Raw genomic sequence first — 23,531 nt, forward strand, 5'->3', positions numbered from 1 at the left:
GGGGATCCTGGGGAACACACCATTAACAGCACACCTGAAGTTGAGCTCAACTAAAATTAGCTGTCAAGTGCAGTGAGGGGCAGCTATCAGAGAGCTGTGCACAGCTGGAAAGCACCTTGTGGGAAAGCTGCACATTGTCAGAGCAGGAAATGAGGACCAAGTAGGGCTCCCACAGCATTGGGGATCACAACTGTAGTACCATCTACAGTGATCCAAGCTGTGATCCAGCTTGGCACCTGATTCCTACCTGTAGTGCTGCCTGGCTGATCCAGTCTGCAGGCTTGGCTGATGCTCTTGTCTGGGGGCTCAACTTGATTGCCAAAACATAAAAGACCCAGCACTGCTGGAGATGCCCTGACCGGTTCCCCCTCATCCCCAGGGACTGCTTCTGGATGGCCCAGGGCTCCTATAGGTCCTGTGACATACTGCATGATGCACAGCACATGGAGATATTTTAGATTGCTTAGGACATTTGAAATGGCCGTGGGTGCCTATGTTGAGGCAACAAAATTTCATCCCAGATTTTTACAGGCTATGATGACAGCTCTAACATCTAGCTAATGTACGGACACCTTCATTGCAGAATCAAAATTTAGATGTGAGAATCTGGACCTGAATCCTACCCTAAGGGAACAATAACAAATAAAAACGTTAGTCTGATTCAAAGTAAATGTTCATTTTAAATGGTTGTATTTGTAAATATGCTGCTGTCAGGAAAAAGAAAAACAATTGAAATACAATAATTAATTTAACTAATTCGCTTTTTGTAGGAACTTAGTTGTCCAGATAAATTAATTCATTTGCATCAGTATAAATAAGCAGAGCTGTTTATGTTTGCAGTCTCAGAAGAAACCTAACTGAGGATGCAGCCTACAAAACAAGATTATCAATCTTGATTGCTAGCATTGGTGATCCTGTGCTGTTGCTAGACTAGCAGGCATAAATTTCAGAAAAACCACTGTGGATTCAGTTTAGCCCTTAACTTCTCAGAAATCTCAAAATGCCTTGAAATTTTTGACTAGCACTTATAATGCATGAGCAAGTGCATGAGATTTTTATTTTCATCCTATATGAAGTGCCACTGTGTATACTACACGTCTGTAGATGTTACCAGTAAAAACTGTATAACATCAATCTGATTTCACCAATTCATCAGGAGAAGGTAATCTGAGGTCAGTGGTGTTGCATCAGTATAAAGCCAGTCACAGTTGTAATGAAATTGTTTCCTCAGAATTTTTTCATTGATGTCAAGAGTCACACTTATGCTTAAGTGACTGCAGTACTGGAGCCTATGAGTTGTGTGCTGGATATTTTATTCCTAATAGTAAGTGGTCACTTGATCAGGTCCTGCTTGAGTCGGTCACTTAGAGGAATGTGAGATTATCAGTCTGGTTTCCTCTGATTTTTGCAATGAGAGTATTATGTTTTCTGTTTTATTAGGATTCTTCAGTTCAGTTTGTAGATCTAAGCCTAAAAACACATATCCTTCAGCATTGCTTATTGTACAGCATAGATTAATCTGGCTGTCGTTTGGATCACTACTCTGGAGGTGGAGTGCTGCAGAAGGAGAACAGTCCTCTCTTTGCAAATGTTATTGCTCAAGATAAGGGTGTAAATAGCAGATTAGAAGATGACGTGTAACATGTCCTTCCCTCAGTCTAAAAGTACAGGATCATGGGATGAACTTTGCCTGACTGGTTATGCAGAGAGTGTGCTCACATTTGTAGCTCTTATGGACGAGACTTTGCAAAACAAAACCACAAAATGACTCTTATGAACTCCTTTCTCAGTCACTGCATATGTAGAGACTTTTTACCTGTGTCTGATTCTGAGGTAAGAACCTTATTTAACTTGTGATTTTGCTATTCAGACCTCAGAGGGGCTGTATTTAAGGGACAGCTTTGCTGGAGCTGTGTCAGTGCACTAGTCAGTGTGACTCTATTGAATTGATTATACTATTAAAACTGATCCTGTGCTAAAATCTGTAGAGAAGCTGAAGCATGCTTGAGTGACAGGTGTCATGCCATAGAAATAAAAATTTATGTAAGTGCTCTATTTAGAATAAATTCCATGCTGTAAGTGAAATAATTGAATGTAGAGCGATGTATGACATTGATCATTTTTCATACCTTAATTGCAGTAATCATGTTAAAATATTGACCGTTTAATAACTCTGCTTACTGGTTGAAGTGCATTCATACTATGAAATTTGTCTTAAGCTGTCTTTCAAACAAAGAGCAACATCTGCCTGCTCTATCGAGCGGCCTTCTTAAAAAGGCTCATTAGAGTTGTACTGGCCCAGCAGAAAACAGCAGGTAGAGAAGAAGGTGACAGAAGATAAGTCTTCTGTCACAGCCATCTTTGTAAAAGGCTGTTTCTGGGCTGCATGTTTGCTTTGAATATGCAATATCTGAAATGCCTTCATCTGGTCTGAAACAGATGAACAAAATGCAGCCAGAGACAAGCAAAGTGATGCCTCTCGTTTTTGGAATATTTATTAGCTTTCAGTTTCTTTTCTATTCTTTATAATGGAGTCAGGGAAAGCCAAGGAAATACCCAGAAATTGAAAATTTGAAGGAAAAGTGAACATAAATTTTAATGTGCAGAATTTTTTTCTGAAAACCTGCAGGGGTTTTGCTAGAAAAATTCACAACAGTATTACTTTACATGCATTAAAATGTTCCCTCAACAAGTATTTCAGCTGAGGTTATTTTATTTCCAAACTTGTAGTACCAGTGCAATTATGATACTTGTGACTCATCCTGTGAGCCAGATATGCTGTTAAATAGGAACAACATGCTCATTTTCCAAGCTTCCTTTCTAAAACCATCATTTTTTCCTGTATTTGTGTTATAATATATCTCTGATCCTAGTCTGTATGACTTTAACCTCCTAGAGCATAGAAGAAGTTAGCTTCTCCCTTCCAAACTGTATGAATTTGCTCACCCAATTCATTCATGGCTGCAGAATCTCTAGATCTGACCCAGGTGGGAGTGTGGGAGGAGGGAGTGCGACTGCCCGGTTTGTTATTGGTTACAGTTACATGGGATCTGCAAGCAGTCAAACTGCAGCCTTACTGTTTATTTTCATCACTGATCAGATGTGAAAGAGAGGAGTATCATAGAATGGGGTGGGTTGGAAGGGACCTTAAAGCCCATCTAGATCCCACCCCCCTACCATGGGCAGAGGCACCTTCTACTAGAACAGGCTGCTGAATATCAAGGCCATCCAGCTTGGCCTTCAACACTGCCAGAGCTGGGACATCCACAACTACTCTGGTCAGCCAGTTCCAGTGCCTCACCACCCTCACGGTCAAGAATTTCTTCATATATCTGATCTAAACCCAACCTCTTTCAGTTTAAAATTGTTACCCCTTGTCCTGTCACTACAAGCCTTGGTAAGAAGTCTAGAAACACAGTATGTTGGCTGAATTATTTTTACTGGTGTTATCTGTAACATCTTACTTTTGCATAGGAACAAGTCCTGTGAGTGCAGAGCTATCTTTCTAAGATATCATTCTGTGAATTCAGTGTTTATGATAGGACCTGTCTGTACTTCTGAGGTAATAGGTGAGTTTTTAGTGTTAGTAGTCACGTGTGCCAAAGAAGTGCTGATGGTTGGGTGTTTACCTTACTCGTCACAAGCATCATGTGACTTTGTTAAGTTATCTCTTCCTGAATTGTCAGTTGCACTTGTTGTGTTTATGGTAATTCTTTCTGTTTTAGCAATGTTAAGTTGATCTGCCATATGAAAAACTCTCAAATTATTAACCGTCAGAAAATTCTGTGGCTTATTTGACTTGTTCACATTTAAAAAGGTTGTTTCTGATGACCACTGGAAGAGATCCACATCCCAGGATGAAGAAAAGGCAGACTCACAAAAGGTCACGCCCAGGAGATGGGGCTCTGGAAAAAGATCTCGGCCCAGACCTCTCTCAGACTATGGCCAAATGTCAATCAGAAGTTTCTCTATACCAGAAGATGCAGTTGTGGTGGAATCTCAGAAGTCAGACTGCATGGATGGAGAAAGTCAGCCAGGACTGTCATCCGTTGGGTCTGTGGTCCAAAGCAACACAGTAGGCTACCACAGAGGGCGAAAAAGAAGACCCATCTCCATAATAGGTGGGGTCAATTTCTATGGAAGCGGTCCAGTAGGAGAGAGAGAAGGTCTGCTGACACAAGTAAGACAAACACATGTGCTCTGCAAACTGCAGAAGACCCTTTCACTTCCTTGTCTCTCTTCAGCCTAGAAAATAGAATGGATTCTTCCTTCTCTTCCTTCCCTTTTGTCAAGCTGACATCGTGTACTTACAATACTGCTTTCCTGGTCACTAACTACTTTGTCTTCTTGATAAAAAACAATACAGCATGGAATAAACCTGATACTGACTTCGGGATAATCTTTTCTGTATTGTAAAATTAACCTGATTTCTTTCTTGGAATGGTCATTATGTCTCACATTAGTATATAAGGGCTCATTTGTGTGTAACACAGTTGTGTCTTTAGTTTTCTTAAAGAGTGTTGGGCCTGAGGAACAGAGGACTACAATCAAATATGGTAATAACACATTATTTATTGATCCTTTCAAATTATCCAAAAGCAGGTCTGTTCAAAACCTGTGGCATTAGCAGTGGTGTTCAAAATCTTGGTATTGGCATGACAAGGATACTTAAAACTAATGAAGACATTGCTTGAGAAAATTGGTAATAAATTTAGAAATTAATGAAAGAATCTAAGAAGACTGACAATATGAATAAAATGTCTGGTTATATACTACTAAATTGACTAGATGGAACAAAGGTAAAAAAGCAGTAAGAAAGCCTGTAAGAAAGCCTGTAAGAAAGCAGTGTGTACTTGAGTAGTTCCTGTATACTTATTTGCCATCTCTGTTGGCTTAAATAAACAAGTGAGAAATTAGGAACTTCTGAAAGGTAGAATTTACTATTTTTCCCTAGAGTAGTTCTGAGCAGGTACAATGTGTAGAGGAATTTACTGTTGTGTTGGTAGTGGTGGCCTCGTCTTGCACTTGCTTGCAGAGCTTCAAGCTCATGGCCTTTTGTAAGACTGCACTGGTCAGGCATTCCTTTCCAGGAAAACTGGAGGACTTCTGCCTAAAGTGATTGTGAAGCTGATAAAGCAACAGAAAAAAGGAATAATATTTACATCCTCAAAAAATGTGATTCTGGTGGTTATTAATGGAATTTGAGTTCTCTTAATCTTTCTTATGCCACTTGATCTCCTACTGGGAAGTTTAGTGGTACTAAAGTGCTGAAACAGTGGCAGGATTTTCAGTCTCCTGTGAAAAGCAATTTGTAACATGAACTTTGTTATTGTATATTACACGTTTCTTCTTTATAATTCCCTGATGAAAAAATGCATCTTGATCAAAACCTCAAGTGAAGCCAATCAACCTTTTACCCAGGCAAAGGCTTTAGTTTCAAACCCTATATCATTGGGATATTTCAAAATTCATTTTATTGCTTAACTTGGAGAAAAGAGAAAAAATTGTTGTTATAAATTCTAGGCCATCTTACTCAAGGATAATAGATGGATTTCAAGGGATAGTAAATACTGGCAGCTCAAATAATCCTTGCTTGTGGAAGTGAATTAACACTCTCCAGGCCCTTCATTTACTGCTGAAAGCAGATTGATCTCATTTCAAACCTTGTTCACATCAGCTTAATAAAGAAGGAACATGCATCAAGCTATCAGCTATTTGAGTTGACTCTTTTCCATGCTCTGATGCTGCCACAAGGGCTTGACTGGGGTTAAATGAGCACATTGCTGGATCACTGTGGTCAAGACCAAAATTTTGGAGCATTCCCAACAAGGGCACATTATTAAGCCAAATAATGGCCTTTCTAGGACCTCCAATGAATAACAGCACATCCTTGTCTCTCTGGGATTTGGACTGAGGCCTTACAAGAAAATTTAGTTGCCCAGAAATAAACAGCTTTTTTGCTTAATCAGCCGGTTATTTGCATATAGTAACTGCCATCACTTCTATTAGCTATTCGATGCAACATATTGGACTTACTCTTTATGGTATAGGATCCTGGTATATTGCTACAGCACTTAGGAAAAGAGGTTAAAAGATGAGATTGTATTTAAATTAAATTCAACACACACTGAGGTTTTTGGCAGTCATATTAGAAAGTAAATTTGTAGCTGGAATGTAAAAAAGCACTAATGAAGCAAGAATACATACACTAGAAGTATTTTATCTGGGATTTTCAAAGACTGCTCTTCATACTGGTGATTTTTTTTCTAAAAAGCTTTGAAAACCCACAGGAATATTTGGAAAGTGCAATGCTATTTCCTTCTATGTTGTATTTTGTTTTGGTCTGATAGCTTAGGTGTGAGAAAACATTTTCAAACAATACTAAATCATTGGTTTCACAACAGAGTGTCAAGAGATAGTTCATTAAAAATCCATCCCTTATGTTTCAGATTACTTGATAGAAGGGCCTATGAGCAGCAACAACTAAATGAGAAGAGAGGATGTTTCTCTGAAGTTCATGTGCTGAAGCCTGGCTGTTTAATGTTGAATGCTGATGCAAGGTCATTCAGCCTGGCTATTGTGGAGTTGTTCAGGGACAACATAAAATCAGTCTCAGTTTGCAAATAAAACAAGGTTTTAGGTTCTCTAATCATAATTAAGCAAATTAATGACTTATCTAAAGAAAATGGCTTTGAGATAAAGCAACAGTACACCTAGTATTACCTCTTTTTTATGAGACTCCTGGGAACTCAAAGCAGAGGAACATGTAGACAATTATTATTGTGTTGTACAATATGTTTCTTTTACTTACAAGCAGTACATTTATTTGAAGAAAGCAAATGTCCCAGGAAATGAACATAACTTCCAGATATAGCATGGTCATTCTTTCTCCTTGGCTTTCCCTTCTGTAATGTCTAATCATTACAGAAGACTAAGTAACAGAGAACTGTAATGTAATAAAACATGTTCTGTGATGCTGGTGGATATGGTATGCAGTGTTTAAGCAATGTCACTTTAACACAGTTGATTTTACTGGTTTTAATTACCTGGACTATCTGAAGAAAGCTTACTCCCTACCTGAGTTTTGCTCAGTTGGACTTGCTGGTATCTTTACTAATACTGGATTTTCCTGTTTTCTCTGTAGCCTGTAACACGGCCACCTGTTCCAGCACACCAGGTGCCCCCATACAAAGCTGTTTCAGCCAGGTTCCGGCCACTCACCTTTTCTCAAAGTACTCCCATTGGCCTGGACCGGGTTGGACGGAGGCGGCAGATGAGAACATCTGATGGTAAGATGAGCAAGTATTTAACTTTGTAGATCTCAAAGTCATACCCCAGGCTGAGCAGGAATTAGATTATGGTATGGAACACAAAAGGGTGCAAACCAACTCAGTGACAAAGTAGTACCCAGCTAAATTTCTTTGTTTTGCAAGTTTCTTATTCGTAGCTGTTGTGCTCATGTAAAACTTGTTTGTCACATCTGCCGTTTGACACTGCTATGGTTTATTGTTCTGTATCACTTACACTCCTGTATTTTCCACTCTCTATTTGCATCCTTGCCTGAAGATAACAGAGAGCGAAGGAAGTGAGGTCTAATATGCTTGAGTTTATGCCTGAATCCTAGCCACACCGCACATGTACTTTTAATTTTCTGATTGCCATGCACTCAGCTTAACTACTTAGATAAGCTGTAATAAGTAGCCCAACCAGGGCTCTGCTACATGAAGGACAGGTTCTTGGAAAACATTGCCTTTTTGGAAGCATTGCCCTTTATCAGGCTCTGTACTCTCTGTATTTTTACTGTAATTGTTTACTCTTAGCATGAAGTGCTATCTGGAGTTAATAGAAAGTCCTGTCTAATATTAATGGAACATTTCTTCACAGGTGGGACCAGAAGACTCTGGGTTAATACCACTTGTGTTCTTTCAGACACTGTGAGCATAATCGGAATAGTTATTCATGTTTCACTGGTTCACAAGGTTTGGAAATAAAAGCAATATTTTCACTTTATATCCTTCAGTGTTAATAATGACCAAAACACTGCTGGGAACCTTCTCCCTGAATCTTTTGAATCATGGCCTTGCCATGATTGAAGTAGGAAACTTAACAAATAGCATTTTCAGTGCTTCTTTATTATAATTACACATATGTTTACAAGTCAGTATGTGGCTTCTGTGGTTCTAAGGTAAGTTTATATGCAATGATGTCCAAATCCTGCTTAAAAAATACCTCAACAACAAATTAATTTATGTAAGAACATGCTAAAACTGCGTTTTTCTGTCTTGAACATGACAGTTTTCTTCAGAAACAGACTTGAGACTTTCTAACTACAGCAATGAGATACTGTATATATACTGTATCAGTATTTACCTTTTAATTTATATTGTAGTAAAATATTGGAAACTACTTTAAAATCCATGTCTGGATTGTGCTCTTGCTCTATGCATCTTAGTATATTTAATGATCCCGATCAGACATTGAGGTAAATTAGACATCTAATGCTGCAACCCTTGCTGAGATTATGTGGTATCTCAGTCCATGATTCCAGAAGGATCATTCACAGAATGACAAGTCTAACTGTAAGCTAGTCTGGAAAAAAAAGAGGATCTTTTATTATCACAGAGTAGGAATTATTTTTCTATTTTTAGTTATCCTTTCCAATTCATGTTTGGAAACCTCATGAAATAATATTAGTTACCTAGACAACTGCTTAAAAGCAATATTTTTTCAGGTATTTGGCTTCTGAATAACTGATCTCCTAAACATAAGCATCAGGATGACAAATACACAAACCAAGAGTTCTGCCACTTTTCAAGGCAATGAAGCCAAAGCAATATTGGGTGTGACTTTTATGAGTCCTTACAAACGTAGAAGTGGAGCAGGAAAAGCTTCTGAAATCAAAACTCTGAAAGCAAGGAGGGAATATCATGGACTTCACAGTTTGAAAGCAGTTGCAAAGATCTGTTAAGTAGCTCCAGCAGAAAATAGTAAAGTGACCAGTGTCATACATTCTGATCTCTTTCCTTTTTTCTCTTAAATCACAAGGCATTTCCTTGTCTTTGAACATGTGAGAGTTTTTTGTTTGCTCATGCACAGTGAAATTCGATAGTACAAAAGCCCTTTATTACAGAAAGTAATTCTAAACCCAAGCACTGAAAAACCAGTGGTATCTTATTTTAGTTACTAGCTAAAGCCTAATGCATTATATGTCTTCCTTTTATAACAATAGGATACAGAAGTAAATTTTTTTAAAAACGGCAGTTAGAAGACAGTGAAATATCATCTGTAGGAAACAGAATAATAATCAGACAATACATAAGGGAAAATTCACTTGAGACTTATTTTGCTACTCTTACTCTTAAAGGGTTACAAATTTTAAATTATATTAAAGAGGTTGCCTAATTTTCACAGTAGAGCAATTTTTATAATTATCTTAAAACCCCATCTTTTTTGCATATTTTTGTGGGGGACTTGAATTTTGCTAAATTGATTGGTAAACTGCTTTAGATAGGCTCAACTCTGAGTAAGTAGGGTGCGATTCAGCTCAAGTTTGTCACCTAAATTTAGTCTAAATGCAGGTACCTACATAAGAGTTAAACTTTAATACACCTGTTACAGGCAGTAGAGGACTAATGCTTGATTAAGTTACCCATCCCAAGGTCCAGTGCTTTGTGGGGTACCTGAGCATCTGCCTGCAGTTGGCAGATATGACAGAGGACCTATGAGAGACCTATTTCTCTCTCCAATGGCAGCTGGAGGCAAGCAGGGTACCCAGAATACTTAAAATGGTGCTAAGTAGCTGTGTTTAAATGACTGATCTGAGGCCCTTGTCATTGCAGTCAATTAAGGTTAAAGTAGAATTGCCTTGGATGAGGTGAATTGTTCTCAACTCTTTTAATTGTGACCAGTACCTGCTGATTTAGATGGTTCATTTGAATGTGGATGCCGGCATTTAGATAAATAAATTTACATCTTTACTTTCAGTAGTATCCGTTTGTCTACAGTGTTAAATAACAGTCAGATTTTCCCCAGTTCAGTCAAAGTTGAGTAACTGAGTATGTTTCAGCCTGTATAGAGCACAGCTCAGGGACAACTCAGGAGAGTGGTCAGTTTTCTTAAGAAAAGAGTTCATGAGCGGAGTCAGATGTTCAGTATCTTCACAAATAATGTGGGAAGAGTAGTATAAAGTGAAATGGTAATTCTTGCTGGTGTGCTAAATTATTCACAGAAGTAAAAGCCAGACACAAGGCATTGTACTGGTGGCAATGTTGATAAAGACAAGGTAGTGCACATGGAGGAAGAACCACAGCCTAGTGTGGTTGCAGAAGAAGGGACTCTGATTTGGGTATTGCCATTCAGGAAAAGATCTTGCAATCCTAACAGGCATTTTAAAGTGTTAATGCAGTGCACAGTAACAATCAAAACAGTCAATAAAAGGGCAGGATTTTGTAGGAAGGAAATAGAGAACAAAACAGAAAGCCCAATTGTGCAACTGGTGTGTGCGTGTGTGGGGCATCTCACCTTTCCTTTCCATCCCAAAAGGCATTTTTTACAGGGGGTGATAAAGAGAAAGGCAAGAGGACAAGAAAACCGACCCAGTGTCTCTGGGAGGAGCGATTAACGCAGCTAGGGCTCTGCAACATGGAGAAAAGGACAGTAGGAGAATAAAAGTTTGTTTTGCATAGAAAAAATGAACAGATAATATTTTTTCCAATAATGTAAGAACTAAAGGGCACCAAATGAAATCACTAGAGAGCAAGTTCAAAATAAAAGATAGTTTTCATACTCTAAACTATGAAACTAATGGTATTTCACATCCCAACTGTTTGCAAAAATTCAGAAAGTGGTTTGAAAAATTCAGTACATTAGACACAAAGGTACCATTTCTGCCCCAGGAGGGATCTAACTCTGATCTGCAGGTAGGTGGAATTTAGAAAAGTACATCAGAAAAATACCATTGCGTGCCTCATCTATTTTTACGTTCTTCCCTGGACATCTGCTATTGGCTGCTGTCAGAGCAGTGGTTGGGGGTTACCTGTGGTCTGCCCCAGGGTGGTGGGTTCTGTGATACTAGAGGATATCTAGAATTGGATTTTTTTGAGGCAGGTAAACTAGCTTTTAATTTAGTATTTTAGTATATGCTACCCAGAGCCTTTTCAGAGTGCCCTGTGCAGTGGGTAAGCCAGCTCAGCGTGGATTTGGATGAGGCCACTGTGGACTAGACAAACCTGCCAACACCTAACCCCAGATGAGTACTTTTGTGGTCATTCAGTTTGTGGTTGCACAGTAGCTAGATGTGCCTGTGCAATGGAGGGAGAGCAGACGCTGCTTCATCCTAGCAGCATCCCACGGAGGCATTAGGTTAGTCATTGGACAAAAATGCCCAGTCCATTCTGTTCTGCAAAAATCAAACCAAAAGACTGCTTTTCAGAGGTTGTTTTTAATGTATCTTCTAAAAGAGCTGTATGGGGTTTGATTTGGTTTTCCTGTAGCAGTTCAACTGTTTTTCCCTGGAGGATAGGCGTTTGATATGGCAGAGAGCTTGTGCTCTGGTTGGTTGAAAGCATGAAGCCTTCACTTGCAGGTCCCAGGATCATCAGCACTTCAGTGTCACTTCTGTTTGCTGGGTTGCTTTGTTTTAGTGGTTTGTGCCAAGAAAAATGCACAGGTTTGTGCCAAGTGTATGAATATTTTATAATATCCAGTAGCTTATTTTTACTGTGCTATCCAACAAGAGTCCTTGCAGAAAGAAATAATACGGAAGTTTGGGAGATTCAGAAGAGAATTCCTGTCAGTCTCTCATGCAGTGAAGCACAGACAGGATTTTTGCAGGAAGATGGCATTAATATTGCAGGGCCATATTTGACCTTTTCTTCTCTGTCTGAGGCAGTGCTGGGGGAAACCATGTGATGTCAGTGGGTGTTGAGAAGTCACTGTGTGCAGAAATGCCTTCAGGGTTTTGTGAACACATCCCTGGAGGAGACAGTCCCCAGTCACAGGACAGGCTCCGCTGACCAACAGTTTGCAGGTAAAGAAGAAACCATAAGGATTAAGGAGCTTTCCAAACTGTAAGGACAGTGCTGTGTACAAGCATAGGTTGCAGCAGGCTTTGTGCTTTGCTGATGGCAGCAGCTCTTGCTTTTGCTTTCAGTGCATGAACTGATCCAGCTTCACTGCAGGATGATACAAACGTAAAGGTGGGGATTGCTGGCCTGTGGTGAATGAATGGGGTTGTGCTCTGGCTGGGTCAGACCCAGAGAAAGCTGAATGGTTTGAGTGCTTTCCTGCTTTATTCCCTGTTTCATGAACCAGATGAATTAAGTTTGTAGTTTCAGTGAGGAAATTTCTCCAGCCTCCCCTGTTTTTCCTGAGAGCAGTCTGCTGCAGCCTTTACACTTGCGCTGCTTGTGCCTGTGAAGCAAGAGAGGTTTTAATAGCTGTGCAAAAAATACCTTAATTGTTTACTTCTGCTGGAATTTTAACTGGTATATTATGACAAAGATAAACCGATACTCCAAACAGTGTTGTAATACAGGGAACTCCCAGCTCCCACCCAGATCTCTCTCCCTTTGAGTTGCAGTCATTTGAATATAGATTGAAATCGCATTTAGCTGCTTTAATAAAAAAAAAATGCACTCCTTGCCTTGCTGCGCTCACCATTTTCAGACACTGTGGGAGCGGTCTGGGCTGCTGCAGGCACAGTGTGGCCAGGGACAGGCAGCCAGGTTTTGTTTCTTTTCTGGAACTTCCTCCCTAAGGGCACCCCATGATGTCAGAGAGCCGGGAACTGGGAGCCAGGCTGAGCGGCTGAGTGCAGCGCTGGCAGTTCCCAGTCAGGCTCTGGAGGCACTGCCAGGAGCTGAAGGCAGTGAACAGGCTGTTTCTCTAAGCTGGATGTAGCTCAGAGCCTTTTTTGATCCTCCACCAGCCCTTTAGGACTGAGAATCACCTGTTAGAGGTCAAACCTTTGCCTTGGGGTCCAGTCTGACAGCAGCATGGTAGCCAGGGGGGCAATGGCACGATTTTGGAGTCTGGAGAGCCTTCAGATGGGTACGTGTGAGTAGAACATGCTCTCTCTTGCTAATTTTTACAGTGTTTTTAGATTGAACTGATAAACAGTGGTAGTCAGGGGGCCTGATTCTGGTCACAGTAACTCCGTGTCATCCATGGGAACCTGCAGCCTTAAACTGCTGACAAAGCTGCTAGGAGATCTGAATCAGTCCCAGGCTGTTGTTTAAGTTTTTTGCATCCCATTGGTGCAACTGGGAAAGCATACCCCTCCCTCTGATATTTCTGTATGTAAACAATAGAGGAATAGATGCAGAGTGCAAGTGGCCGATTTCACTTGAATCTAACTACAAAGTCAATATAAGCTTGTTGATTTGGTACACAATAACGAACAGTTATCGATCCTAAAATTGTAGTAATTTTTTGTCTGGAGCCAAATGAATTAGGTTATTTTGATGTGCTGCTGTTACTGGAACAAACCAACAGGCAGTACTGATAATATAGTATAAAGGATCACTAGGATTATTTTTTTTATGTTGCTTTATAAGATATATGTTGATTTAATGAAATATTTGTTTTCAGATTTTGTTAACAAAGCAGTTTCAGTAAGTTTTGCAAGATGTATTTTAAAAGTTTATCAGTGCTTGGATTTATGAATCTGTAGGGGAAAAAATTGTTTTTTAAAACAGGAATTCTGCATTCTCCCATTTTAGGCAGATTATACCATTAATGTGAATGTATATTTGAAATGCTGGGGAGCGGAACAGAATGGTCAAATAGTCAAATGTTCTGTTATATCAAGACTATGCCATATTTTTCCGCTTTTAATGGAAAGAAAAATCTTTCAAGTTTTTTGGTAAATCTGTGTGGTAATCTGCTTTGATCTCTATTGCAAGTTAATACTCAGATGACCAAAGATGCCAGTGATGGTATGAGTGCCCATAAGGAGGGAGTTGTAGTATTTCTCCCTATAACATAAATAGAGATGGCAGCAGTGTGCCTATTGGTAGTAGATGTGTGGAGTAAAGCCAGAAGTCATCTCTTTGCAACTCTCATCCATCTGGAGCCCAGAGCTCAGCAGGCAGGCAGTACCCAGGTTTGAAGCAGGGTAGAGAAGAGGCAGTGTCAGGGCCCTGCTGCTCGGCCTTGCTGCTTGGTGGGATTGGCAGTTTCAATAATTCTGCTTAAAGGTCAGGAGTAAGAGATGTTCTGTAGGCTGTGCAGCAACTTACCTGGGACACACTGACCTTTAGCAAAGGAGTCAGTGCTAGAAGCCCATTCTGAATTTTACTTGATTTTTTACTTTTTACTTTTTATTTTTAATGCATTTTTGAGCAGTGTATGATCTTCAGACTCTAGTTATTCACAGCTTGGGCCTGCCATAGGAATAAATCTTTAGGGATAAATAAACAAGGACCAGAGAGTGCACCTAGGCACCAGTCCACTGGTCATGAACACTTCTTGATTGCCAGCTCATCCCGATGGGTTTGAACATTATAGCCGTCTTTCAAAGGCAAGCCCACGTGGACAGGATCCAGCACTGAGCAGGATGGGCGTCAGTCAGTCAGTGTGACTTGTTCCTGAGATCAGGCCCCAGTCCTCTTCATCTGCCAGTACAGAGATGATTGCTGAAAGGATCCGCCACCCAGTGGTGTACCCCAAATGGATTTTACAGTTTTATGCTGCATAGTGACAGTCACTTAAATGGTGTTTCTCTTGGTTTATGTGGTTGTGTAATAAGACGAAGCCCATCTTAGTCCTGGTCCCTATTTATATACAAAGCTGCCTCTTTGGTTAGAAAATCTGCAATTGTCAAACCAAGAATTTTTTTGTGATTTGAGGCAATTAGAACAAGTTTTCTGTTGGGCAGTTACTCTGTGCTCAGTCCAGACTCCCTGTCCCCTCAGGTCTTGGTGCTGCTAGAGCCTCCCCCGGCACTTGGGAGAGGTGGCAAGCAGCCGGCACAGAGCAGAGGCTGTGTACGGTGGGTGGGCACAGAGGTGTTGGGTCCTTATGTCCCTGCAGGGGATGTGATGGTGTGAGAGCGCTCAGCCTGGGCATGACAGTGTCCCTGCTGACTGCTGGGGGCTACTGGGGCTCTCTCACCTGCCACGTGGAAAACTGCATTGGGGCCTCCTTTCTCATAGAGATAATTTGAGGTTTCCTCTGGGTAGAAAATAGTGAAGAATGGTTGTAGTTCTATTTTTTGCATACAAAAATTTCTCAGTTTTATCAGTTGCTAAATGAGAAAATTCTGAAAAAGAGTAAAAAGTATTTAATGATGGAAAAGTGGTTTTCCTGAGAGTTCTGCTGCCCTCCACTTCTGCTGTTATTGTTATATTCATGACAACAAAGGCAATTTCTCAGCAATTCCTCTTGCATTGTTGTTTTTCTTGGAATCATAAAAATGATGAAGCAAACAGCTGTTGCACCTTTGTTTTAGTTGCTGCAGATGGTGGGACTGAATCTTCAGCCTTAGTGGATGACAATGGCAGTGAGGAAGATTACAGCTACGAGGAGCTCTGCCAAGCCGCTCCCAGGTACCTGCAGCCCGGAGGCGAACAGCTAGCAATTAATGAGGTAACGTCTGGGGCTTTGCACTGCGGAAACGATGGAGCAGGGGTGGGGCAGGGACAGGGATGGGGGATGCAGAGAGATATCTTCCACAGGTCTGAGATTTTGTATTCATAAAAAGTGCAATGGTAGTAGCCAGCATGGTGAAGAATCCAGCAGCCATGGTGACCTGTCTCTGGCAGGGCCCACGAGCAGATGACAAGGGAAGAGCACAGTGACTTGAACTTCACTGGAGCTGTAACTCATTAGCCTACGTAACTGCTCTGGATCAGGATTCTAATTGTTCTCACCAATAAATACGTGCATAGATTTCTGAAAATACAGAATTTTAGTTTTATCCTGTAATAGGAGTAATCGTAGGCGCTGTAGTGAGGTATTTTTATATTTTTGTAATCTATGAAGTGTTCATAGTTTATCTTTTGTCTTCACAATCTCATTTTTTTTCTATCTTAGCTGATAAGCGATGGCACTGTTGTCTATGCAGAGGCTCTCTGGGACCATGTCACTATGGATGATCAAGAGCTGGGCTTCAAAGCTGGAGATGTCATTAGAGTTCTAGAAGCTTCCAACAAAGATTGGTGGTGGGGAAGAAATGAGGACAAGGAAGCCTGGTTTCCAGCCAGCTTTGTCAGGGTGGGTAACTCTCTTGCTTTTGCACCATTATGGGATTCCTGTCAGAGTATGGCAATTGTCATGGCATTACATTTCAGAGAAGGGCCCGTGTCAGAGAATGGTCAGCATGTTTGTAGCTGAATGTCAGTGGTGTAACTCCTAAGGAGTTCACAAGGAAAAAACCAATACAGAATCACACCCCAAAATCCCTTAGCTCCTCTAACACTTTCTACTCTGTCTTCTTCCTTTGTGTGGTCCTTTTGTAACCCAAGGAATTTCTCAAGCAGAGATTACAGCAGCAGAAAGCTCAACCAGGAGCCATTACTATACAGAAACAACAAAACAGTTTTCATAAGGGTGTGGTGAAAGCTATGCTGCAGGGATTTTTTGGTAAAATAGGACTTAATTTATTATCACAACATTGTGTAGACATCTAGTTCACAGTCTGAACTCCCCAGTCAGAACTCATGCAGATTAATGACAGTATAACTCTCAGACAGTATAAAATTGAAGTATGTTTTAGAAAGTAACTTGAACTACTTTTTGAGAGCCTGTGGTGAAGCTTGGGTCACATTGCATGAAATACTACACAAAGTGCTAGAGGTGGTTCTTAATTTTGCTCTTCCTAGGTCTCCAGCCAACATGGGCAATAAAACAAAAGTCAAAAAAGGATGTGCTGTTATCCATATCGTATAGATGGGGAACTGGCGCAGAGGGAAACTATTTAAAAGTGGTTCAGTTGTCTACTTTTGTAATTCTACCGATACATTAGCTTGGCCAAAATAACACCTAAACTATTAGTAAGCGTCAGAAATAGCCTTAAGCCTGAAAGTACATGGGCAACACAACATGGTATCTTTCAGAATCTATGAGTAGTAGAAAGCCATGTATTGAACCAGACAGAAATCTCAACACTTTGTTTGAATATGCAGTGGGCACAATGGGACAATTCCTATTATGGAACCCCCTCTTTAAGGTAAGATTGGGAACATTTCTGTAGCCAGTCTTCTCTTAATTGTAAGAAGTTAGTAACAGTTTTACCATATTTTGTAAAAGTTTCTGCTCTATTCTAATTCCTTTGTTTGTTCTGGCTGCAGCTGCGAGTTAATCAGGAAGAAGTGCCAGAAAATTGTAATAGTATCCAGGATGAAGAACAAGATGCAGATATTAGCAAGCATCGCCAGAAAATAGCTGAAAACAAGGATCAGATGAGAACCAATGTTATACAGGAAATTATGAACACAGAACAAGTCTATATCAAGCATCTCAAGGACATCTGTGAGGTACATGCTTTAACCTGAGGACATTCTGCTCACCTAATATGGACAGAACATATAAGCTGAGAATCAGCGTGGTTTCTCATATCAAAATATTCCCAGTTGAGCTTCTGAGGCTGTCAGTCAGACCCTTCTTGTGTCCTTTTACAGCTTTCCTCTCTGCTGACTGCCACAAGGCATCGCTTCCTTTTTTAAAAAAACAATTCTGTTTCTGACAGGGAAAAAGTGCTTTGCTTATCTGACTGCTCTTTCTGTAATAATGAGAGAAGGAAGTTCAGTTTATTTAGAACTTTTTACCACATGGTTTATATAGAAAACTTTGAGTAACTAATGTTACAGTTAGGGACAAAATTTTTTGAAATTAACTTGAAAAGAGTATTTGCTGGGTGTGGGGTTCTTTTTTTGTTGTTTTCTCAAACAAAGGGACTTTTTCTGGATGCTTAGAAACTATGAAGAAGTCTAAAGGTGTTTTAGATCTACCTTGCTTGTTTGAACCATAAAATGTAGGGTGTTTTCTCCTTCTTTGTTCGAATTTTGTTGGAGACCCACACTTGGAAAAGAAGCTTCTTAATACTCTTCACTGAAGTTTGCCTCTTTTGATGTGGACGTGACGTGCATTTGACTTGTATTTGTGGTTAGCATCTGGAATGGTGCTAAGCAACTTACCAAAATATTCTTCGTACCCTAAGTTTGCTAAGTCTGTCCTTGGATTTGTCATGCCGCCATCCTTTACCACTTATCATTAGATTATTTCATGTATAACAAAGGAGACAAGACAGCGGTGGTTTTTTGTGGTGTTGTGTGGTTTGGGTTTTTTTTGTTGTTGTTTTTGGGTTTTTTTGGTGGGTTTTTTGGTTAGTTGGTTGGTTGGTTGGTTTTTTCTGTTTGTTTGTTTTGGGTTTTTGTAGATTTTTTGTGGGTTTTTTTGTTTTTTTAATTTTTAGATCAGGCCTTTTTTATGCATCTTGAAGGGAAAAAAGGCAAAAATTGGTTACTAATTGGCTGATTTTAAAAAACATTAAATGTAAATTTTGTCATTTATGTTTGTTATTTCCTTAAGGTAGTGAGCTTGATTGTGTGCATAAAAGATCAGGGAGGAACTTTTATGCTCAGCTATGTTGCTGCCTTGGTTAGCTGAGTTCTAGAACTACTTTCATAGTCATAATATCTTAGACTGATATTAATTAATTAATTAATTTTCTCTAGTACATACATTCTATGCCTCTTTTTAAAAATCTGACATGCCTCTGAGTTTAGTACTAGAGAGCAAACACACACTTTCCAAGTAGAGAAGTGATGCACCATATTCAACATGTGGGGTAGAGATGGTCTGCTGTCCTCAAAGTGAATCCGTACGGTGGTGCAAGCAGGACATAAGACTGAAATTATACTCAAGTAAGACTAAGCCAGAAAAGCTATGGCAGACAGTAATCCATATTTGCAAGCTCAACAATAGAGTGAATCGCTAGGGCTGGTGCAGTCAGGATCATGAAGCTGGATATACCCAGAAAACACATTTTACATTCAAGAAGTGTCTGCAGTCTGTATTACAAAAGCTGCACAGGAATTAGTTTTCCTTGTTGGTGCAGTAGGAAATGTGGCAGCTGGCTTGCAGCATAGCCACTGCACAGCTCTCAAAGCAGATGGCTGGGGAGGAGACAGGAATATTCATAACAGTGCCAGCAATATTCAGTATTGCTTCCTGGTAAACCTCACCAGAGCGACTGCAAGGCTATTTCAGCTGTCTGCTTCCGAAGCAATTTGGAGGAGACCAGACTGACAGCAGCCAAGTGGAGGAGCCTGGCAGATAACCCCTATCATACCATTTAACCTTCGCACTCCTGAACCTCGGCACCCTAACAGATAGGAGAGTATGAGCACAGCAGCTATTCCTGAATATCAAGTCTCTACATTGTATCCTGCTCCCCACGCTCAGCTTCGTGGAACAGGTACATGAAGATGTGCCAGCTGTGCATACCAGTACTTTAGCTCTGGTAGACACTGTCTTTATATTAATTGTTTCAGGGTTTGTTCTAATGTGCATGAAGAAGAATTGTTATGACACAGAGAAATTGCTGTGAAAAAAGTGAAAGTAGCAGCACCCTTGGGACCTTACATTGGGCTGACATTGTACAAGGAGGTGCGAATGGGCTTTACACACTCTGCAGGTTTCTGGTTCCGTGATTCATTTACGGTCCTGCGAGACAGGAGTTGGGCCACAATAATCAATGTGTAAACATTTCAGATGCAAATCTGAATTTACACACCTGTGCACATATGGCTGGGAAACCACTTACCTGCCCATAGGTCACGGGGGTTTGGCCAGCTCAGATGGGCTTGCTCAGGGCAGAACCTGTTTGACATCTTCCAGCTAATGAGTGTTTTTTATTTCATTTCCAGGGTTATATTCGGCAGTGTCGTAAACATACAGGAATGTTCACCACAGCTCAGTTAAGCACCATTTTTGGAAATATTGAAGATATTTACAAGTTCCAAAGGAAGTTTCTGAAGGATCTTGAGAAACAGTACAACAAAGAAGAACCTCATCTAAGTGAAATAGGATCATGTTTTCTTCAACATGTAGGTTGCAAAAGTTGATTTAATTTATGAAATTAATAAAATATGATAATAAAATACCATGTTAGGAGGGGATTTTAGTAACAAATGCTTCTCAAATACTAAACCAGCAGTATTTTAGAAATTAAAGTAATTTGCAATTAATTAACTGTTAAATGTTTTATATTTCTCCTCATCTTTAATGATCATGTAACTTTGTAAACAATTTTAAATTTCCTTTTCAAAACTGTAATGATCGCAGTTGAGCTGGACTGTTTGCAGTGATCTCACATTTGGCATGCAAAATCTTCATAAAGAAATTAAAGAAGGAAGGTGGTGGGGAAAGAGGCTGTGAGTTCTTGATAGACACTTGCTAAGCATATAGCTGTCTTCCCCAGGGAAAAGTACTTCTTAAGGCAGGTTTGATTTATCCTGATTGAACAGAGATCTTTATTTCTGTGTTCTGACAAAGAAGGTACAGGGTTTTGAGAGTTACGAAGTAGATTTCTGCATAGTTTCAAGGCTCATCAGCCTGGAAACAATATAGAAAATGGATTAATTAATCTGATTATATATAATAGATGTTACAAAAATAACTTTTTTTCTTTATAGACAAATACTTCAGTAAAGCTGTAACTTTTTTTTTTTTTTAATAGCAAGAAGGCTTTGCTATTTATTCAGAGTATTGTAACAATCATCCCAGTGCCTGCATTGAACTTTCCAAACTAATGAAACAGGGCAAATACCGCCACTTCTTCGAGGCCTGTCGCTTGCTTCAGCAGATGATTGACATTGCCATTGATGGTTTTCTTCTCACGCCTGTTCAGAAAATCTGCAAATACCCTCTGCAGCTTGCAGAATTGCTCAAATACACCACTCAGCAACACAGGTGAGAGAGTAAAAAGAACAAATTCTGTAATAGCATTAACACCTACTTACTCAAGTTTTCTGGATAACACAACACTGAGGCTTTTGAGATCAGGAACAAAACTGCCATGGGCCACTACAGACAGGGCATCTTGGAACCATCACAGATATTACCAAAAACAGTATCTGAAAATGCAGTACAGTGGACTGGGAGGATGCAAGACAGAATAAGGAGTAAATCAAAAAAGGAGAAGGAGAAGAAGTTGATGCTGAAATAGGATGCAGGGAGGGATGTGTAATTCAGCGTGAAAAGAAGGCCAATGTGTCAAGGAAGTGAAGGAGAAAGAAAACCAGAGAAGAACAGGGGAAGATGCATACAAGTTGTGGATTTAAAAAAACGGTAAAGAGGGTCTTAGAAAAAAAGATGCACTCTGAGCATGTTTGAAGTAATGTTTTTTAGAAACCTAATAGTAATAAACATTCCCTTTGTTTGTAATAAAGTTCAGATATTAGGTTTTCATCTGGGATAAATGAGAATTTCAGTTGCAGGTTATTACCCTTTCTGGTATACTCCTGAGCTGATTAAATCTTTGACTAAATTAAGATTTTGTCTTTAAGTGTCTATCTTTTTAACTTGCATAACTGCAAGAAGAATGTTCCATTGTGACCCCTGTGCTCAAAGTCCAAATGCAGCCTGAGGCAGTGCTTCCTTGACCAGAGTCTGTATTTTTTTAACCTTGAGAAAATTGCCCTTTGAGCCCACTGGATTTTTGCCAGGGCCAAAATACAAGGTCCATGAAGTACTGACATTCAGGTGTGAAATGCCTCCATTCAGTTTTGTGGCTACCTGAGAAGTGCTGCAATAACAGTTACTAACATGAGTTTCTCTTTCACTGGTACTAATTTTAGGAAGTTTATTCTGTGAGCTATTAAAGCTGTAGATAAAGTGCCAGCAAGGTCTCGCCACCTTTGGCCCACAGTACCTGTTTTCCTCTTCTGTGGCACAGCATCCAGAGACACCTACAAGCACAGACAGGTGCCCACTGTACAGAGTTACTCACAAACAGGCAGACCTGCACCCACACGGAACCTTGGTAAAGCTCCAGCCAGCTGGTTTTTTGGTAGCATTTTGTTTTCATAAAAAGTTTGAAGTTCTGATGCGCACAGCCTGCTGTGAAGGCCACAGGTTTTGAAAGAAGTGTGGAATAACATACCAATAGAGAAAGAAGGAATCGAGATAAGGAAGGGCAAGAGTAGCGGTATGGATATTATGTGGTCATCTTCCTGATGTTTGTAGGATCCTATTATGGTTAATCTCACTTTTTGTATACAGTGTGGCAGAATAGAGTTTCCATAGATATAAACAGAGAGAAGAGAGAATGCACAGATTTAGAAGGGAAGTGCATCCATCAGCAGCAGCCAATTAAAATTGGAACTGAGACAGAATCAGATAAAAAGGACAGCAAGACTAACCCCTTTGCAGGATTTATTTCTGGCTCATGCTGTGTTCTACCTCTGGCTTCCTTTTCTGCAAGAGGCATTCTGATAAAAGAGGGAAAGCAGCTGCTTGGCTGGGAGACCTAAGGCAAGAAATACATCTTTTCCCTTCTCTCTTCTCAGAGACTCCATTTGGGAAAGGTGAAGGAGTAATGGATAATATTCAGAGGCAAAAAAACCCCTGAACACTGGGGAGATTCATAGGCATGTTGGGAGCTCAGGGACAGAAGGAGGGGAGCAGAAGGACAGGAGGACTGACCTGAACTGATTGTACTCAAGCAGGCAGAGGAAGGTGACCATCTTGGCTCTCACACACTTCTCCCATGGAAACAGGCTGCCGCCTTAGTACTGTTGCCTTGAATTCCTCTTTCTGGTGCCCATGTTCTTGGGTTCCTCACTGACCCTGTTTAGGGTTGCTTTTGGTATTTTTTCTGCCCATGGGGCATTCTCCATTTGTGTTCATTGACCCAGCCATTGGAAACAAGGAGAAAATATAATTGTTAAACACAATTGAAAGAATGCCCTTTCCAATAAAATCCCACTAAAATTTTGCTTAAAAACACAGTCCTTTGGTGAAATGTAGCTATCTCTGAGGTCAGAGGGAGTTCTACTATTGTTTTCAGTAGACGTTATGGCAGTTCATTAATCTATCTCCTCTTCCTCCTTCCAGCAGTTTAGTAATTTGGTCCTGGACAAGCCTAGCAGTACCACAGCACTGAATTGCACAGGCTACTGTGTGAGGTTTGGGATTGCTGAGAATCAGGTCTCTCTTATTTAAGTACCCTGAGTAGAGGGACAAGTGAGTAATGTGGGCTAGCACTTGTCACGGCTCATGATTGCATCATGTCCATTGCATAAGTGATCTTTGAAACGTGCCTACATTTCACAGTGATTATAACAACATAAAAGCTGCATATGAGGCTATGAAGAACGTTGCATGTCTGATCAATGAGCGAAAACGGAGGCTAGAAAGCATCGACAAGATTGCACGTTGGCAAGTCTCTATCGTAGACTGGGAGGTGAGTGTCAGCCTGTCCCCTTTTCTGAGCAAAGGTACTGTGTACAATACTTGATGTTCCCTACAGCATATGTCTTTCTGCATAGGTTGTTGTTTGTGGTGTCTACTTTTCAAGCGGTCAT

General features: G+C 40.2%; 1 protein-coding gene across 14 annotated transcripts in view; it reads left to right on the forward strand.

Annotated features, from left to right (window-relative positions):
* The window catches only part of SPATA13 (spermatogenesis associated 13), a 101,611-nt gene that overhangs the window by 64,029 nt on the left and 14,051 nt on the right, over positions 1 to 23,531 (forward strand). For 10 of the 14 annotated variants that reach the window (XR_001877540.1, XR_001877541.1, XR_001877544.1 and 7 more), the window contains exons 3-10: positions 3,818 to 4,180; positions 7,145 to 7,289; positions 15,452 to 15,588; positions 16,036 to 16,215; positions 17,292 to 17,477; positions 19,872 to 20,051; positions 20,684 to 20,916; positions 23,281 to 23,410. Coding sequence is in view for 9 of the 14 variants with exons in the window: in XM_017831574.1 (XP_017687063.1) it covers positions 3,818 to 4,180; positions 7,145 to 7,289; positions 15,452 to 15,588; positions 16,036 to 16,215; positions 17,292 to 17,477; positions 19,872 to 20,051; positions 20,684 to 20,916; positions 23,281 to 23,410 (1,554 nt within the window). In the remaining 5 variants the exon portion in view is untranslated. Of the gene's footprint in view, positions 1 to 1,666; positions 1,834 to 3,817; positions 4,181 to 7,144; positions 7,290 to 12,007; positions 12,029 to 12,840; positions 13,051 to 15,451; positions 15,589 to 16,035; positions 16,216 to 17,291; positions 17,478 to 19,871; positions 20,052 to 20,683; positions 20,917 to 23,280; positions 23,411 to 23,531 lie in introns of those variants that run through there. The other 4 variants (XM_017831580.1, XM_017831579.1, XM_017831583.1 and 1 more) reach the window with 4 other exon arrangements.

The sequence above is a fragment of the Lepidothrix coronata genome, unplaced genomic scaffold (assembly GCF_001604755.1).
Source record: "Lepidothrix coronata isolate B3197 unplaced genomic scaffold, Lepidothrix_coronata-1.0 Scaffold193, whole genome shotgun sequence".
NCBI lineage: Eukaryota > Metazoa > Chordata > Aves > Passeriformes > Pipridae > Lepidothrix > Lepidothrix coronata.